General features: G+C 39.6%; 1 protein-coding gene across 1 annotated transcript in view; it reads right to left on the bottom strand.

The window, feature by feature from the left end:
• The window catches only part of GPR158 (G protein-coupled receptor 158), a gene marked incomplete at both ends in the record, with an annotated part of 172116 nt that extends 156023 nt beyond the window's left edge, over positions 1 to 16093 (bottom strand). Inside the window, 1 exon segment of the mRNA XM_083378725.1 lies at positions 15216 to 16093. Coding sequence (XP_083234851.1) covers positions 15216 to 16093 — 878 coding nt within the window.
• Between the last annotated feature and the right edge of the window lie 3762 nt (positions 16094 to 19855).

Genomic DNA, 19855 nt, shown 5'->3' with positions numbered 1-19855 from the left:
TTGTTTCCAATTTCCTTGGATGATGCGCTTCAATGCGTCCTTTGTGGTGCGCACTGCCCATTCAGCCAAGCCATTACTGGAGGGGTGGAAGGGATCCGAGGTGACGTGTCTAATCCCATTGGTCTTCAAAAACGCCTGGAATTCCGAGGAGGTAAATTGTCGACCATTATCAGAGACCAATACATCAGGAAGGCTGTGAGTGGCAAAGAGTCCCATGAGCACCTGGACAGTCCCTGATGTGGGCAAGATACTGACTGGCACCACCTCCAACCATTTGGAGTGGCTGTCTACTACTATCAAGAATGATTGGTTGTGCAAGAGGCCTGCGTAGTCAATGTGTATCCGGGACCAGGGTGTGTGTGTCTCCTCCCACTTGTGAACAGGGGCATGTGGCTGTGGTGGCCGAGATTTTTGGCAAATGTAACAGCCAGCTACTTGTTCTTCAATATCTTTGTCAAGGCCCGGCCACCACAGATAGCTCCTTGCCAATGCCTTCATCTGTACGACCCCTGGATGCCCCTCTTGTAGTGAGTGGATTACTCTGTCCCTCAATGTTTGTGGTATGATAACCCTGCATCCCCACAACCAGCACATTTCTGGGACATGCAGCCTTTGCACCCAGAGCATCTTTTGTCCTGGCTGTTGGTGGCTGGTGTTGTTGATGCTGGTCGTTGTCCTTTTGGGCTCCTGCACCATCCGGATGGATGGGGGGGGTCGTAGATGAACCACGTCTACTTCAGCCGCTAGTTCCTCCTCACTGGTACTTTCTGCCCCGTGCATCTTATGGATGGTGCCTCCCTGGCTGCTGTGGCTGGCGTCAGATGTATCTGGCTTTTCAGCTAGCTCCCAGGCCAATACCTCTTCTTGCACCGACTTGAGGGTTAGACCCAGTCTGGCCAGCAGCTTTTGTCTCAATTTCTGGTCTCTGAGCCTGCAAACTATTCGGTCCCGCAATCTTTTCTCTAAGTCGTTGAAGTTGCACAGGCGAGCTGCCTGCCTGACTGCAGCCTTGAATGCAGACCCTGACTTCCCCGGCCGCTGGTTCCTTTTTTCGAATTCGAACGTCCATGCCACTTCCAACATGTGCGGGTTAAAATACTGATTTAATTTGTCCATAAGGTCATCATACTTCACTGCCCTGATAGCTGTGGGCGCGCACAGGCCCACGGCTAATTGATAAATGTCCTTTCCACATGTGCTGAGCAGGGTGGCTGCCTTGATCCTGTCCTCAGTAATATTATTGGTGATGAAGTAAAATTCTAACTGTCCCACGAATGCCTCCCACTCTTTGGGACGAGCGCTATTAAAAGTAGCGGCTACACTGACCAGTGCCGTGGGGGCTTGACTGACTGAACCATGGGAGCTGGACCCACCTGAGCCATTTGAGCCTGACTGTCCTGGGACATCTCGTGCGTTCCTTCCATTCTGATCCGATGCAGGTGGTGATTTTACAGTCAGTTGAGGTTCCTACCACCCTTCAGAACTATCCCACCTTCATCGCCAGTTGTTAAGTTGGGTTCAAGAATCGGAGATGACACAGGTTCAGGAGTTACGTTGCTTTATTGAGGAACATGGCTGAACTGGGGAACAAAGGATTTCAGCCCTCATTTATACCTGGCCAGATAACTGCCTGGCCAATGGGTTAAAATCCAAGCGTCCTGTCGGCTGGTCAGCCAATCCACTGTCTCTTTGTTCTGGCTTCCCACCGAATGCTCTTCCTGCTTGCTGTTCCTGCATGGAGCTGTCCAGCTCTGTGCCTCCTTAATTCACTGACCCCTCACGTGTATTCAGAACCTGCATACACTACATAGAGGATGCTGGGAAATGTAATTCAACATTGGAAAATGGTTCACCATGACTGGAGTAGATCTATAGAAATAATTGAGCCTACAGGTTTATCCATATATATATATATGTATATATGTATATATGTATATATATAAATATATATATGTATGTATGTATGTATGTATGTACTGTATGTATATATATATATATATATATATATATATATATATATATATATATATATATATATATATATATATATATATATATATATATATATATATATATATATATATATATATGTTCTAGTTTGGATTTGATTTATGTGGAATTAACACTCAATGAATTTGAGATTTAAGCTTGCCCTCACACTTCTAAACCTACTACAAACCTAGAAAATGTCATCTTCTATGTTGTTAGAGATTTCAGCATATGTACTCTCAAACTGCCAATAATCAATCTACATCAGATCTCCTAGAATCAGGATGGGCAATCGGTAACCCTCTAAAGTAGAGGTCCTCAACCTTTTGGGCACCAGGGAATGTTTCCATGGAGAGAGATTTTTCCATGGACTGGAGGATGCATGGTTTTGTGTGCTGCCTGCATCTTGTGGATGGGGCTTTGCTTGTTTGTGCAGACCAGTTGATGGCATGCCATGGACCGGTACTGGTCCACTGACTTGCTCTAGATTTACAGTATCTTCAATAACACTTTATAAAGTCTTAGAGTTATATGAAAATGAGACACATCCTGTGTGAAATATTTGAAGAAAATCAATGAACCATAATATTCAATGAGATTATAACAAGAAAAGTATCAATTATTTTAATGTTTGAAATATTTTTACATATAATAAAAATCTGTCCACATCTAGAATATCTGCTCTGACAATAGCTGGTGTTTTGCACATGTTGTTGCCCTTCAGAGTCATGGAACTTCGTCATCTTTGTAGACTTTTGAAAGTGGCAACATGACATTTGAGAGGATCTTCATCAGCCCAAGCCCAGAGACAAGATAATCAGATCCAATTGAATTCAAGTCTTTGTTTGCTTACACCCAATTCACAGATTCTTGCCAAACTATGGTTATATCTCTATAGATACAGGTAGTCTTCAACATGATCACAACTGAGCCCAAAATTTCTGTTACTAATTGAGGCAGTTGTTAAGTGAGCTTTGCCCCCAAAATATCAATGGTAGTCAACTGAGAGAGTAATTTTCTCCTGGTAGCCAAACCCAGAACCTTGCCAGTAAGACTCAGAGATATAATGGCAGACAGAGCAACAGATCTGTTCCACCCTTCTTGTCACAGTGGTTAAGTGAATCCTTGTAGTTGTTAGTAACACAGTTGACTTTGTTTGTTAGATGGTCACAAAGGTCATCACAAGATTGCCAAGCATCTGAATTTTGATCATGTGATCAAGGGGATACTGCAACGATATAGGGTCTCTGCCTACATCATTTCAGACAAATGGCTATCCAGACATTTTTTAAAAGCCTCCAGTGAAGGAGCACTCACAACTTCTGTAGGCAAGCCATTCCACTGGTTTATTGTTCTCACTGTCAGGAAATTTCTCCTTAGTTCCAGGTTGGTTCTCTCCTTGATTAGTTTCCATCCATTGCTTCTTGTCTTGCTTTCTAGTGCTTTGGAAAATACGTTGACCCCCCTTTTCTTTAGGGCAGCCCTTCAAATTCTGGAAAACTCCTATCATGTTGTCCCTAGTCCTTCTTTTCACTAGACACACCTAATTCCTGCAACTGTTCTTCAGATTGCTGCTATAGACATGACTGTGGTAGAACATACCATTATTGCCTTTATCTGGGGACAGTTTGCCACCCCACCTCCACTGATCAGCGGGGATTTTCTTTCACACAATATGTCAGTTTTGTGGTGGCAACAATGGTTAAATTTTAGCAGTAAAAACTGCTTGGCTCAATTGAGTCCTCTATCTACTTCCCCAGTATATGTATTTTTTAGAAAAGAAACTTCTAATATCTTAAATAAGCATGATCCATTATACACAAATATTCGAAAATGATAAAAAAAACCCTGATAAATAAAAAGTGGTCTCATAAAACATCAAAAGCCCCTGAACTGTGGAGAAACAAGGTATAAATAGAACAAATGAACTGCCTGGATACTTATGTGGAAACAATAATTCTTAACTAGAGGGAGATGAAAGGTCATTGGCAAATTGTAATCAATGAAGAAGTGAAAATGCTGTGGGGGATATCATGAATTGGCCACTATATTAAGACATGTGGAGGATATAACTTGATCGCTGTCCTCACTCTGCAGTTCATCTTCTACTAATATTATTCTCTTCCTCTAGTAAAACCGAGCAGACGTATTAACAGTATTATCTGTGTGCATTTTAGAAAGGACAGCAGTCTTCACTAAAAATAAATGTAATCAAGCAGAGTATAATGCTGCAGACTTATGAATTAGTATCCACCTGTAGAAGGGAATCCCCAAGGACCATTTGGGAGCATTTTCAATGATCTGATCTGAAATCTATCTTGACACTGAGATTATGCTAGTTTCTAATGTGTCTTCAGATATATTACATGGCCCTGGGTATAGCCAGGAATTTCTCAGTAACTAGATCAGAGGAGCTTGCTATTTTTCTTATTATTGCTTGGCTAATTTTACTAGTCAGGGAAACATAGCAAAGATTGAATATTTCTTTATGCAGGTAGGCAATATTTGTTAATATTTACACCTTTGCTCCGTAAGCTGCATTGGTTACCAGTTGTCTTCCGGGTAAGGTTCAAGGTTTTGGTTATGATCTTTAAGTCCCTACATGGCATGGGTCCGCGATACCTCGAGGACCACCTGCTGCCGGCGTCGACTCCCCTCCGCCCTGTGCGTGCCCACAGAGAGGGCCTCCTCAGGGTGCCTCCGGTCAAGGAATGTCGACTGGTGGCCCCCAGGGGGAGGGCCTTCTCTGTGGGTGCTCCGGCATTATGGAACCAACTGCCGGTTGAGCTCCGGACGGCATCAGACCTCCGATCCTTCCGTCGCGGGTTGAAGACCCATTTATTTGAACTAGCGGGTCTGGCCTGATGGGGGTATATGGGTTTTTATAGGCTTGTTTTATCAATCTTGTTTTAACTTGGGCATTGATTTAATTGTTTTTTAATTTTTGTATTGTTATTTATATATGCCCTGTGAACCGCCCTGAGTCCCTTAGGGAGAAGGGCGGTATAGAAATCTCAATAAATTAAATTAAATTAAAATTAAATGTGAAGACTGAAAATTATTGTACTTTCCTACGTTCACATATATAAAAGCCTTGAATTATTTTCTCTTTCATTAAATTGAGCCGGAATTATTTTCAGCTGGTGATATGAGGATGAGTAGCAACTCCTCGCCACAAGAAGAGCATTTCAGATGCAAAGAAATGCCGCTGAGAGCCAAGAGAAAGTTTGGGGACTTCTGGTGAAACAGTCTCAAAAACTCCAAGTGTTTTTACCTGGCTAGCTCACTGCATCCCTTCATGGGAAAGAGAGGGAGTTGGCCACAGTGCTCTATGCCATGGTAACCTTCCAGATGGATTATATAAAAGGTGGACCATAAGACTGGCATTAAAGATAACCTGAAAGCTTCCATTTTGAAAGCACCTATTAAAATACTGGCAATGTTTTTCAAACTTATCAACTCTAACGGGTGTGAACTTCAGTTCCCAGAATTTCCCAGCCAACAATAGATTAAGACATACAAGTTATATATTAATTAGCTTTGTATCCCACCTTTTGCACTAGAGCATAACATGTGGCACTAAAGGGGCTTCTTCCTGTTTTATTCCATTACAATGCAATTTTTTTATTTTTGTTTTATTGCATTACATCACTCTGTGGAATGTTAGGCTGAGAGAGAAAGACTTGCCCAGAAAATGACCTTCCACAGTTGAGGATGGACTAGTATTGGGGCTTTCCAGGTACCAGTACAGATCTTTACTAGGAAGATTGTCTGTTTCCAAGCCAGGTCCAAATACTGCTGCTACCTTTAATGCCCTAAATACTTAAGCAGAAGTACCCAAAATAATGTCTCTTCAAATCATAACTCATTCATCTTTTAAAAACTATATAGAAAGTTAAGAGCTTTTTCTTCATTGCATGGCAATAAAAGATAAAAGTGCATTGCGTGTACCTGTTCCACAGGGCAAGATGCAACACATATGAAATATTTCAGTATTAAAGAATTAGAGTCCATCGATTTGCTTCAAGGATCAGAAACAAACAAAAAAAGAAAATCAAAATAATCCAGTTCTTGGTTTCACCTTCTCCAATTTCAGAATTCTAGCAATGCTTTGGAGCCTTAAGCTAAGACTCATTTTACTACTGCTTATTGTCAAACACCTGGGCATTATAAATATTGCTTGATTTCTTGCCAATCAGATCTTCCTACCCTTGCCCTTAAATGTGAAAACAGCTTGTTCCCTTTGAAAAGAGAAAAATTAAAATAATAATTTAAAATGTGCAGCACATTTTGCTTTACATGTTGGAACTCAGAGATAAGCTGGAAAGGATATCAAACGTTGGTGCTTTATTTATTGAAAGGTTACATTTCTCCTTCCAAGCAATGAAATGGGAAAGAGCAAATCGGGAAGAATTTTAATATGTCCCTAACAGATGGTGCACAGAGGCTTTTTTTGAGAAGGAAAAATTCAGTGCCATATTATTTTTAAGGGGATAAAGATGAATATTTCATTTCTTTTACTCTTAAGAGACTTACCAGAGGACTTTGGAGGTGTTTTAAAGCATCATTATCATTCAATAACATTGACAAAGAGAAATTAAAAGCCTATTTTTGAAAGCATGCGTGGTGATTAATAGTAATAATATAATGACATGGGAATCTTTTTCCCCTTTGTTTTTATTCTTTCCAAATGTGAATGGATCACCTTAATTGAATTTTCTGTTTTTTCTAGTAAAATTAGAAAGGTAAGAGCAAATATATAATAAAAAAATAAAAATAAAAGTGCAGAAAAAGAAAAAACAAAGAAAAACAGAAAAGGAAAAAATAAGAATATAGTAAAGAAAAAGAAAAGAAATATATAAGAAATTACTTCCCCCTCATAAGAAGCATAAACAATTTTGGCAACATCAATTATTTTAAAATTCAACAAATTATCTCTTCTTCTCATATCTCATTTTCATCTATAAACAAATATTTAATATTTAAACAAATATTCATGGTTCAGTCCTGGTTAGCAACATTCTATTAAGGTTTACCAGAGATAATAATATACTGTAGCTATTTAATCTTGATCAAATAAACCAACTTTATATTCTTTTTATTTTTAACAGTAATGATCTTTAGAACTTTCAAATACTGACCTAAAACTTGATTTTTTTTAAAAAAAAATGTCTTTGTCCCTTCTCAAAACATTCTTCAAAACTTTAATAATAAGATCTTTTGTAAGTCCAATATAGGAAAGTTATCTTTTGGTTTGTTATTTCTATACCTTAAGACATCAGCTGATTTCATTTGTATATCCAAATGATATACATTTAACATTTTCTTCCATGTCATTTTTGTAGCCTTTTATTATTAAAGCCACTTTCAAATCACACTGTGTTTTGTTTGGTAAAAATTGTTCCTCTTCCATAATATCTTTTAAACATTCTGAACATTCAATTCAGCTATAAGATTCAGCTAGTAAATATTCAGACAAAATTATCCTACCTATTATTTATTTATTTAGAAAAGTTACGCATCGCTGAGTCTGTTAATAGTTCTGGATAGCTTACAAGGGTAAAGGGAAACAAAGCTGGCATCCATCAAAATATAGATTAATAATACTACCAGCAGCAGTAGCAACAGCAAATAGAGAATATAAAAGTTTGAACTATGGAATTAAATGGCCTTGCAAAAATAAATAAATATGAGTCCAGTCCTAGATTGTAGTATCTCAGAAGACAATAAGTATTCCATGAAATTGTTTCAGTGTAGTCTAGCAGAGATCTGGGCAGAACTTAAGAACTATTCTGCCAATAATCCAAGAGATTAATCCAACACATACTTATCAGATGAATGTTTTTTATAATTTCAGAATGGGCAAATGGCAAGTCTCCTTGCTACTGATATTATGGGGCTCTCTGGTATTAGTGCTGTATCCCCAAAGACCACAAAACTTCAACCTTCTCCTTAAAGGGGATTGCAACTCTGCCCTGAACAGAAATATGTTCTGAAACCTAAATTCTGTCCCTCTAAATCAGGGATCTTCAAACTCGGCCCTTTTATGTTTTGTTGACTTCAACTCCCAGTCACAAGTCATAAAAGGACAAGTTTCAAGACCCCTGCTCTAAATCCTGAAATTAGTTTCATCTTATTCTCCCATATCCAGTTCCTTAAAGCCTGATTACCTTCAGAGCTTGGGATGATTTGAAAGAATGGATCCAGAAGAAGTATAGTTGAGTATCATAAGGAAATGGATGATAATTCCAAATCTGACATCATTCCAAGTGATATCTATCCCAATAGACATCTAAGTGATGTTATCTAAGAAGAATAGTGCAAAGTATTCAAAATGGAGCTCAGGTGGCATATGAGCATCAGCAAGAACTTGGGTTATCGGCTTAATATCAGCCTTTCATGGTTTATAGAGACAAAATGCTCCTCCTGAGAGGCACAGCATAGGCCTTATGAAATCTCCAACTGGATTTGTTTCTTAACCTGCTCTACTATGGCTCAGTCTGCCCTCACTGTTTACAGCATCCATGACCACTCTAAATTCTAAATTGTTGGGCATTCAGTAGCTACTGTGTCAAGCTTCCAAGGAGACTGTTATTCTATGCATCAGTCATGCCACTGATGGAGTGACAGTCAGCTTCAAGAAAACTTCTTCAAGAACAGACTGGAATCCAATAGAATCTATCAGCCTCTGTGGACAGACTAACTTTTTTGCAATGGAGCAAATTTCACCAAGAATAGTAAAAACTGCCTTGCTGTAATCCAGGCAGACTTGTGTGATCCTCAGTCCTGCTTTTCTAAATTTCCAGAAATTGTGCCCTTGAATTTCAATAGCAAACATTTCACAAATGGCTGCATAAGTTGCCATCATTGGAAAGAACAAAATAGAATATTGGTCATTTATAGATCTCATATATCATTCTGCCTAATATTAATGCCAGCACTGGCACAAGTAAAAAAAATAAAAAATGAGGTTGCTAGGAACAGACAGAGCATTTGCCAAAATTCTTTCTAGAATATCTACAGAACAGCAATGCAGGATGCTCACTATTTTTCTTTAAACATATATTTACTCACTTATTTAAGATCAGGTAGAACAAGATTAGTCTAAACAAATGGTAGCAATCTTAACATGATGGATCAAACAAACAAACAAACCCCTAAGTATATTCACTTTATTTGGTTCTTTGATGAGAGCATTCTAAGATGGCGGCGCCTGGAATGGCTGCGGCTGCATTGGCTCTTGAAGGCGAATAGTTTTGGGAGGGATAGTAAGGGCTATAGGCCACATGATCAGGAAGATTTTAATGTGTTTGAGCAACATGGTGGAACTAAGGTAACATACGACATACGACCGACAATCTTTGCTGGCCTGGCGAGTTTCTAGTTGTTTTGGAACTGTTGGTGAGACCGTTAAAAGTCGTTGGCGCTGTTTGAATTTGTTCTGCCAGCAGCAAGATCTGACTGCTGGCCCAGTGATGGATTCTATTGCAAATCAGGGCTGTTTCCAGAGGAGGCAGAGGAGGAGAGGACCTGGAGCTTATGGAGCGAAGGAACTGGATGAGGCTGTCGGCAGGCCCAGCGGAAGAGACAGAGGCTTTTGGAGGAGTTGGTGGTGGCGGCAGCATGCTCCAGGGGCGAAAAGAAGCAAGGCCTCTTTAAGGAAAAGGTGGAAGAGTCGGGATCAGAAAAAGGAAAGAAGGCGAGGTTGTTGGAATACAAGCGAATTTGAGGGCTAATCCACATGGAGCCCCATTTCCATCTGTCCTGTTTGCCATCGTTCACTCCCTAGAGACTAAAATGGACAATGTGAAATTTGAGCAGGCCACGAACAAGGAGTATATATCGGAGGTGGTGACCCTTTGAGAGCTGTATGCAACGAAATTTCATTTTGATGTATGCCGATTGGTGTACATTCAAAGTGACAATAAAGTTATCATCATCATCACCGGGGAATCAGAGAAGCTGAGAAGTGAAAAAATATCATAGGGAAGGTAATAACAACCAGAGTTTTGCCAAGAAAAGTATATGAACAGGAGCTGAACCAAGTTTCATATTTGGGTGGGATACATTAGAAATCCAAACTATGAGCTAGATTTGGAAGGGAATGGCAAACCAAATCCATATGCTAAAAATAATGTGGACTTCTCTAAGTAATTCTATGAATTAAGCTTGACTTGAGGTGGTGTTCCAATCTATCAATCTTACCAGGCTGGCCAAAGAGGAAACACGGCAATATAAGTTAAGAAAATGATATTTTTCCTTTAGTGTAAAACTTCAGTAACAAAAGTCTTGCAAGTCTGAAAGAACAATTTTCTTGAGAAACTAGGGGAAGGTCTCTTTTGAGCTTCGTGCCCTGCCCAGTACCCAGCTGTGAGCTATAGTCTCTTTTATCTGGCTGTTCTCTAGATAGCATCTCTTCTTCCAGGCCCCTAAGGCCTTTCCCACATACTATTATACCATCTTAAAACCAGATTAATAAGATTTCCAGGACTTATCTGAAGCATGGCTATCTCTGCTTCGCAGTTCATAACTATATAATGGGCTAATTTAGGGCTTCATGTGAATCATCTTCACTAGCAAGAAAGTAAGTAAGCAAGTAAGGTTATCACTTTTCAAAAAAAAATGTAATCTCTGTAGACTAATATAACTCAGCAGAGATAACTCAGAAGAGATGCAGCAGAGAGGACAAACTGAGGATCCCATCAGCTAGGAGTTTCATTTGGCAGGTCCTGAGCACAAAGCTTTTTCTGCTTTGGCTTCCCCTTTATGGAAGTCAGCAATTTGGCCTGCAGGAACCTAACTCTAACCATTTCTGCAAAGGTTATTCCAAAATAAACAAAAACATAAAACAAGCTACCATTCTCCAATGACTTGTCTATTTGTAGAAAACTGCAATGTGAATCTTGGGGTGCTAATGAGTCCCCTCTTTCACACTTATACTTATTCTCTGACTTACTTGATACATTGCATTTTAAAGCAATAGTTTTTAAATGGGAAGACCTTATGTTAGAAAACAAAGCACCGCTATCTCCAATGTTTTTTTTTCCAGGAATTCTTCTGAAATCAAAAAAGTTCCATGGAAGGAAGGGAGAAGTCTAAGACAAGAATTGCAAAAAGCAATGATACAGCAAGTAATATTCTACAGAACTAAGCTGCTGCAGTGTCTTAATGCCGCACGTTAATCAGACTACGAATGGACCGGTCACGCCTGCCAATATTTTAGGAGAGTGCCCATGACCTGGTCTCAGATTTTCTTTTCTTTTTTTTAAATTGATTGCATTTGTGTGCCATCAGATCTTCCAAAGATTCTCAGCAATTTCCAAAAATGCAAAAATGAAGCATTGAAGTAATCTATCATTCATAAAAATTCCAGATGAATTAGTGTACTGAATACAATTAGACCCATTAATAATACTGATCTTTAGCTGATCTTTATTTAGCTGATCTTTAGCTGATCTTTAAAATGGACAATGTAGTCAATCAATTCAATTAATAACAATCAAATAAGATAAAGATCCCCTGGCCTTTCTGGTCTCCTTAGAATAGCCCTTGAAAGTTGAGACCTGTGCAGTTATAGAAGTCAAGAAAGCTCCATCCCATCCCAAGGTTGCATTGATATTTAGTCTATTACAACAGATACATTATTACATGAGTTTGTCCTGAATTGGGAAATCAATATATAAAGCATGTTTTTTTCTTCCTGGGAAAATCATGGTGTCTAAGGCCTCTTTTATGCATTTGGCTGGCACTTATTTGGGAATGATGCCACAACCCTCTATTTCATGGCCTTGCAAGTTATCAAAAGCAACTCTATAATTCAGTCAAATGAGTAATGCAATTTTTTTTGAAGGATTAAAGCAAAAGCTTCAGAGCAGGCAGTTTATCTCCCCCTGCCACCTTTTTACAGAGCTTAAATTACTAGAAGTGGGCACCATATGGTCTTGCCACTGTGCCACCAGGCTTCTTAAAATGAGTGATGACCAGATGGTTCTTCCCCTCCCCACCAGCCATTTCACCATGAAAACAAACACAGTGAAGCAAAGACAAGGATGGATGGATGGATGGATGGATGGATGGATGGATGGATGGATGGGTGGGTGGGTGGGTGGATGGATGGATGGATGGATGGATGGATGGATGGATGGGTGGGTGGGTGGATGGGTGGATGGATGGATGGATGGATGGATGGATGGATGGATGGACGGACAGCAGTTTTTGTACTTGGGCAGCTGGTGGTATGCTGTTTAGCTCATGAAAAATTCTGAATATTGAGAAAACAACAGCAGTTAAGTCACTTGGGGGATGCCAAAAAAATGCTTCTGGGATTATGTGAAGAAGCTACTGATACAGGTTATGCCCTACAGGAGACTTTTAAAATGTTTTTGCATCATCAATCCTTAATTCTGTTTCTCATCATAATTTCATTTGCATTATAAAATTACTGATAGATCTTTCCTGCAATTGCAAACTGTTAATGTGAGTGGTTGTGAAAAGAAAAATGATTGCAACATTGCTGCAAAATTATGAAAATTTTTCTCAAATTAGAAAAACTCTCCAAGCATAGCTCATGCATATGCTAGCATTCCTGAAGAATATCCTTCCAAGGAAACACGTACAGTGTTAAAATTTCTCAGCTTTTTTTTTCAGATAACATCTTTGAGTTAAGAGAAGAAACTACATGTTGATTAACTGTGTTGTGGCCAAGATTAAACTTTGTAACTAGAAAACATTTTGCAGTTGTTACCACGATAACCTCTACTGGGCACTTAGTCTGCACATATTGCATTAACAAAGTTTATAAGGTTGTATTACTATTCAAACCACCACAGCCAATATTGTTAGTTTAAGAATGAAATTATTATTAGTAGTAGTTATATCCAAAACAGAAATATCCATGGAATTCCACAGCACATGATTACACTTTAATCAGGATATACTCATGGAAAGATATATCAGAAGTGAAGCATCTATGATTGAACAGTAATCTACCCACTCCTTTCATAATGGTAAAATTTATTTGAAATTCAGAAAAATTGAGCAAAAATTAGCTTTGCAGTTGGGTGTACATATTTTCTAATCCAAACTGAAGGATCTCTGATGGTGATGCCTCCCAGGTTACAACTTACTGACAAAAATAGCAAGAAGCCAAAGAAAGCCCCAGTGCAATTGAGAAGAAAAGAAGGAAGGAAGGAAGGAAGGAAGGAAGGAAGGAAGGAAGGAAGGAAGGAAGGAAGGAAGGAAGGAAGGAAGGAGGGAGGGAGGGAGGGAGGGAGGGAGGGAGGGAAGGAAGGAAGGAAGTTACAAGGATGCTTTAATCTGGATTCTTGCATGGTGCAGAAGGTAAAAAGGGCCTATATGTTCCTTTGTAATTCCATAATTGCATAATTCTCAGCCTTTCGTAAAAATAGGCTATAACCTATTTTAATATTAAATCTCATGAAATATTTGAAAGTTATTTGGATGACTTTATTATGATACTACAGAGGGTGAATAGCACCTCTCAACCCTTTGGATTCTTAAAAAACATATTTAAAACTTTTCTTTAAAGAGGCTTCTATTTCAATAGGCCTGAGCAAATATGCAGGACATCATCATAGGTTTGTGTAAATATTATTGATTGCACACTACATAAGCAAATATAATGCTTCACTCTGACCAAAGCAACATACTTCTGGAGGAAAGCCACTACAAACAGTGTGTGTGTGTGTGTGTGTGTGTGTGTGTGTGTGTGTGTGTGTGTGTGTACACCACATATATATATATACACATACATGAACAGTCTAGGCAAAATCTGTGAGCATCTACAACAATGAAGGAAAAAGGGCAGAAACCAGCAGAAAGGCCTGGAGGAGCTGAAAGATTAGAACATTTAGAGGTAGCTCACAATTGAATCTGGGATGTAAGGATATGCTTGTGTTCCCAAACAGCTTTCTATAAACAGGAAGAAAGATTTCCTTTCCTAGTTGAAATGCCTGACCAATTGAAAGATGGGGAATGGCCAGACCTGACAAAGCCTGTTGTTTGCAGCTCAGTATCATAGGTGTTTTCACACAATAGATTCAACCAGGTCACGTGGTTAATTTATGGTCTCTCTATTATGCAAGTCCAGAAAATGAATTCAGTAACCAGGTTAATCATTTTTCATAAATATAGCTAGTGTATATCTCTGCTAATGCATTAAAATGATACTCTGGCTACATTAACATTTTTTTTTGCTGCTGTTAATATAATGGATATTAAGCATTTCATTTCTATGGGCTTCATGAACAGATATTTGAAAATGTAAATACTAAGAATACCAATCTGGGGGAGAAGGGGAGGTTGGAGTTAGTTTAAACTGTGCAAGACTGGCAAAAGCACTTACTGTTGAAACTCTAATCCAGAATAAATTAACCATTACTGTGGTTACAATATTGGAACTTTGAGATCTCCAAGTAAGAGTGAACTACAGTTCCCAACATCCCACATCATGTTTGGGCTTCTTGAAAAATGCTGTGGAACGACATTGGGAGACTACAAATTCCCCACCCCCATTATAGAACAAACCCTGAAAACAATGTGAAATTTACCTTAGCAAACTGAATATCATCTCATTGTAACTAATGACTCAGGCCAGCCTGAATTAACTTCAGCTCTTTTACAGGCTATGGAATTTAGCCCCAATAAACTTAGGTAGAGCACAACACTAGCATCTTACTTCTACTTACAGCAAGATAATTCACTGATTGCACACTGACTGGGACTTGAACCTATCATGAGGAAGCATATACTTCTGCTTCCATTTTTCTTAAGCTTTCCATGGTTGGTTATATGGGGATTTTCTTTAACGTAGTAATCCCACATCAGAGTCCATGCAAAAAACACCAAAGGACTTTCATCCCTAGAGGAGTGTGTTGCTAACTTCAAACTGGGCACTTTTTTTTTTTTAAAAAGGAAGCTTCTTCTACACTTTTAAAAATGAGGCGTGAAGTCCAACTTGTATATTAAAAATATATCTATATTCCTAAGAATAAATTCTGCTAGTTCCATGGAACTTATACCTTGGCATATATGTGTAGGATTGCACTATAGATTGCTGAAGTATTACCATCTACAGGCTAAGACTGAGGAAGATAGGCATTGGTTTGTTCATATTTTCTGTTCACTGAATTAATCCTCACTGAAGTTACTGCTAATTCAGATGTGCTTTTAAAAATCAATATTCTAATAAAATTCAGAACTCCTACCTGAATTCAGGAAGGAGATTTGGCTGCAACCCATAAAAAGCAGCAGACAGTGTAACTAGCCAGGTAGGTTTGTAATTTCCATCTTCACACTCCAGGTATGGGGAGGACCACTTGATATGACTCTTCTCTGCAGGGTGATGTCCATTTCTTTTTTTCAAGCTGCCTTCCTGGGCCTTAGAACCAGAATTTGAGACCTTTCGATGTTGATGTGGCCTCCACCTGCGCTTCAGACTATGGAACCACTCAGTTTCACTAGACACATTGGCCAACTGATGAGCCACTGAAGATAAGTCCTGCAGCAGGATCTGGCTATTCTGCCGACTGGCTTGGAGAAAGATTTGAGGGACAGAGGACAAAGGTTCTAGGCTGAAGGTGATGGCAGCCCTGGAGATATTGGGATCTCCTTCCAGCAGGCTTCGGATCAAAATTTGGTACCACTCAATGTCTTCCTGCAAGTTCTGTTCATGGGATTTATTGCTCTGCAGAATCATGTTGAGAAAGTTGATTGCATGGAGAAGAGCATCCAGAGCTCCGTGCAGTGAGGGGTGTGAGGCCAAGCGAGACTTTCCAGCCAAACTCATCAGCTCATAGCGCCCAGAGCAGTTGGCCTGCTTTAGTTCCCAAGAATCACCAGTATACAGGAAGGAAGCCACGTTTTGAGGAATCTCCTGGGACATTCTCTGGGCGAACACTAGGTTCTCTTCCCTTGATCTGCTCCGAGGAGAGAAAGGTACATCCACCTTCTTCCCATGATTATAAACAGACGGCTTCTCCTTCATTGCTTTCCCTTTACCAGGCTCCATTGGTCCTTGGTTGGCATCAATCACATACCGAAAGTGAGCAAGGAGTAAGATGGGAAGAAGCCACAGCAAATCCATCTTTTCCACTCAGCTAAGAAAAACGTCTTCTCTCAAGTTCTGGACTCAATCCACTTCCAATTTGTTTTAAAAACGTGAGTACTTCAACAGCTTTGGCAAAAAGACAAGAAAGCAAAATTCGTGGAGCAGGATGCTCCAAGTAAACTTGGGGATTGGGGAGGGGGGATGAGAGGGAGGGGAAGAATCCGAATCACCTGTAGCAATGGTCCAGCGAGCTTTCTCTGGTGTGGTAAGTTCTGGCAAATACGCAGGCGGCGCCTGGCTCAGAGACCATGTTACATCGCGCCTGGCTACAGGAGAAGCTACCGTTGGCCCGCTTAGGTCTTTATATCCTCCATCTGCCGCTGACAACGCTTGTAGAAGGTATTTTAAAGACCTGCTTCGCGGTCCTCCTCTCGCTGCCGCCGCTGTTCCATTCTCGATCAAGCGGCGCTTCCTCCCGCTTCGCTACCCAGCCGCGCAAAGCATCCAGACTCGCTCTCGCAGTCTCCGGGCATCGCTCCCTGAGGGGACAGGAGAGAGCTGCGGCTCGTGCACCGGGCAGCCGAGAAGGAGAGGGATGGAGCGAGAGTGGCAGGGCCGTGAGAGACTTCTGGGAGGGGATGTTTTTCGGGGGCAGATGCCCGCTGGCCGGAGCGCTGGGCTTTCCCAGCTCAGCCTTAACTCCCCCTCCTTCCTTGCCTGTTAACTAGACAGCTCTAACCCACATGGCCAACCCCTTCTTACCTCCCCTCCCTTCCGCAACTCGCCCTCATAGGTGAGCTCCGAATGCCTTGAGCGCTCTATGGCCGATTCAGCAGTCAATCACGAGGCAGCCACTAGGTGAGCAGAAGGGAGCTGTCCAGTGCTGAATCTCTGGGAGGAGGAAGGGAGAAACGGGCTTCATGTCACCTTGCAGAGGCTGCCTTAGAAAGAATACCAGCCGTTTGGCTTGGAATTGCTTGAGATGTGTACCAGGAAAGACGTGGAGAGAATTGGCAGCAAGGATAAAGAATCCTATTATCCACCCAATTTTAGGCTTGAGTATTAAGAGATATAAAGGATGGACACAGAGTCTTAAGTACATTCATACACTGATGTTCCAGAAAACAGTAATTGGGATTACTTCTTTCTATATGCTTACAGATTATATTAATGAATTAATTAATTAAGAAACCAGGTATAGATAATCTGAGACCAGGAAAACAGAGAAATCTACTGGCTTAAGTTTTAAAACTTTTTACAAGATAATAAAGAGGGCAGAGAAATAAAATAATGTTGAATAGCATATGTTGAGTTCTAGGGAAAATGTTCAGGCTTCCCTTCCTTTCTTCTTCTAAATATTTGGATGATATGTAATAAATGCTGTTATTTTCACCTACTGTTTTAGTGAAAGCAGACAAATCCTTATGGGAGTGATAGAGAAAGAGCGGTTCACCTCCCCAGAGGGAGAAAATGGGACTACAGCCAGTCTATGAGTGCAAGACTGTGATCCTGTAATATGTTTCTAAATATCTAAATGTTCAACATCTTTAAGGCATGCACTCATCCGACTGTTAAGTGTTACAAATATGGTGTGTTTTGATCTCAAATCAAGACATAATAATACAGATTTAAGACTCACTGCTGGCATCTGAAAAATGTGGAGCATTGCAGATTTGTGTGTCTACTAATAAGTTAAAAGTCTTGAAAGACTCAAACTAGTTGGTTGAGTTTACTAATAATCAACTACTAAAGTTGAAAGAAATATTAATGCAATATAACTTGGTTAAGATATGTTATAGAGAACCAGAGGTAAGTTTGGAGCAAGAACGCAGCAGTTAGCAAAACATGACGTAAGTCTGGGAATAGAAGAGAACATTAGAAATATATAGTGAATTCACTAGAATTCTTTTTGATGTAAATGGGATGGAGGAAAATATGACAAGCTTTCAAGATTTTATTACTGTAACCTATATCAATAAAATAGAATTCCACTTCTGTTCAAATCTGTTTCCCAACTTGGCTACCTCAAAGGGCTGATGAACCTATTTTGGTTCAGTAGTTCTTAGAGTTATTCAATTTCACATGCATTTTTTTCCATCTTCTGACAAGGGAAGGGAGGGAAGTATATTTGCAGTATAAAGTAGCATATTATCTTTTTCTTATTCTAGTATAATACAGTGTTTCTCAATATTGGCAGCTTGAAGGTACATGGACTTCAATTTCCAGAATTCCCTAACCAGCATGGGATTGCATCTTGATCTTATAATTTTGATGATGAAGATGTTATCCTTTTACTTGAGTCCAAATTTTGATGATTTGATGGGTGAGATCTTGCCACATCTTCTCATCTTGCACTATTTCTTTGAGTTTTTCTATGCTCTGGCTGGTGTCAGCTTTGATAGTGTCCAGCCACTGTGTTCTTTGATGGTCTGGTTTCCTTCTTGACAGCCTGGTTTCTTTCTTGGACTGGAAAATCACAGACATTTGTTCTCATACAGAAAGAAGTAGAAGAAGGGAAAACAGATGCAATCTGGACAAAAAAATAATATTCAGTGCAATGTTGCTTTTCAAATTAATTTTCTTGAATGCTTTCCTTAGCTTTGGCTTTGCTGTATCAGATAAGTGAAGGCTCTTGATCAAGAGGATGTGTATGCTGTTGTGCAATACTCTTGAGTGTGTTTATAACCAAGATTATTGAAATTGTCTCTTGTTCAAACACTATAAAATACCATTATTATATTTGATTTAGACCTTAAAAAACTAGATTTAACGGGCAAAGGATGTAAGCTTCCAGACAACGGAAGACAGAATAGTGATTTTCCATTCAGTTTATATCTTTACTTCTCCTGCCTCCCTCTCTCACCAATACATCAAAGTGTAGCAACTGTTTTACCCCATAATTGCAGTCCCTGAATTAAATTTCCCCAGTATCATCTTCACTTATAGCGATCTCTTTTTTTCCCCCAAGATATTGTTTCATTCCACTTTCTATTCACTAAGACCCATGCTATACTATAATGGTCAAGATGAATTAATATGAGAGGATTGTAAATGACCAGAAGTTAAAAGAGAAGCTCTTTGCATTATTTCATCCACTTCCTGATCCCCCCCCCCATATGTAAATCTAAATTTATCTCTAAATTGGGAAAGGGACTGGGAAGTGACTTTATTATTCAGAATATGTGACCTTCTTGCCCTGATTCCATGCCTCCTTAAGAATTCAGGGATTCCCATTTTGGACAATGTAGCCATTAAAGCTGGCAGAATGTAAAGTGCAGGCATCCGGTAAACAGTCTCCCGTTCAAGTACAGAGCTGCCTCATGGTAATAAATGGAAGGCTGTCCCAAAGAGCATGAAACAAAATTCATTCAAATGCTGCACGGATTTCCAAGCAGGGGATAAAATATGATAGATAAATTAGCTAATAAAGGAAGTTAAATTCAGTACGAAAGTTAAAGACACAAAATTCCTCATGGAAAGGGTTTCTAAAACAATCTCCCCCGCCCCCTACATTTGTCCTGCAAAAGCTACAAATGTGACACCTTTCCAAAGGAAAATACACAGAATACAGGAAAAGGGAAGAAGACAAAGCCACACCATTTTAAAGCAATTAAAATAGTTTACTGCAGAACGGCCATTTCAAAATACCTTATGCTTTAAAAAGCTGTTTTATTTTTGTGGTGCCAAGAAGGAAGTGACACATGACAACAAACAGCCTCCCATATATCACATACCTTAAATTCCTGACAAATTATAGCAATTAATTATTATACACCTTCTGGATGGCAACAATTTTTT

This window comes from Vipera ursinii (genome assembly GCF_947247035.1).
Source record: "Vipera ursinii genome assembly, chromosome: Z".
Lineage (NCBI taxonomy): Eukaryota > Metazoa > Chordata > Lepidosauria > Squamata > Viperidae > Vipera > Vipera ursinii.
Note: the sequence above shows the minus strand (reverse complement) of the source record. Positions and strands in the feature narration are given on the sequence as shown.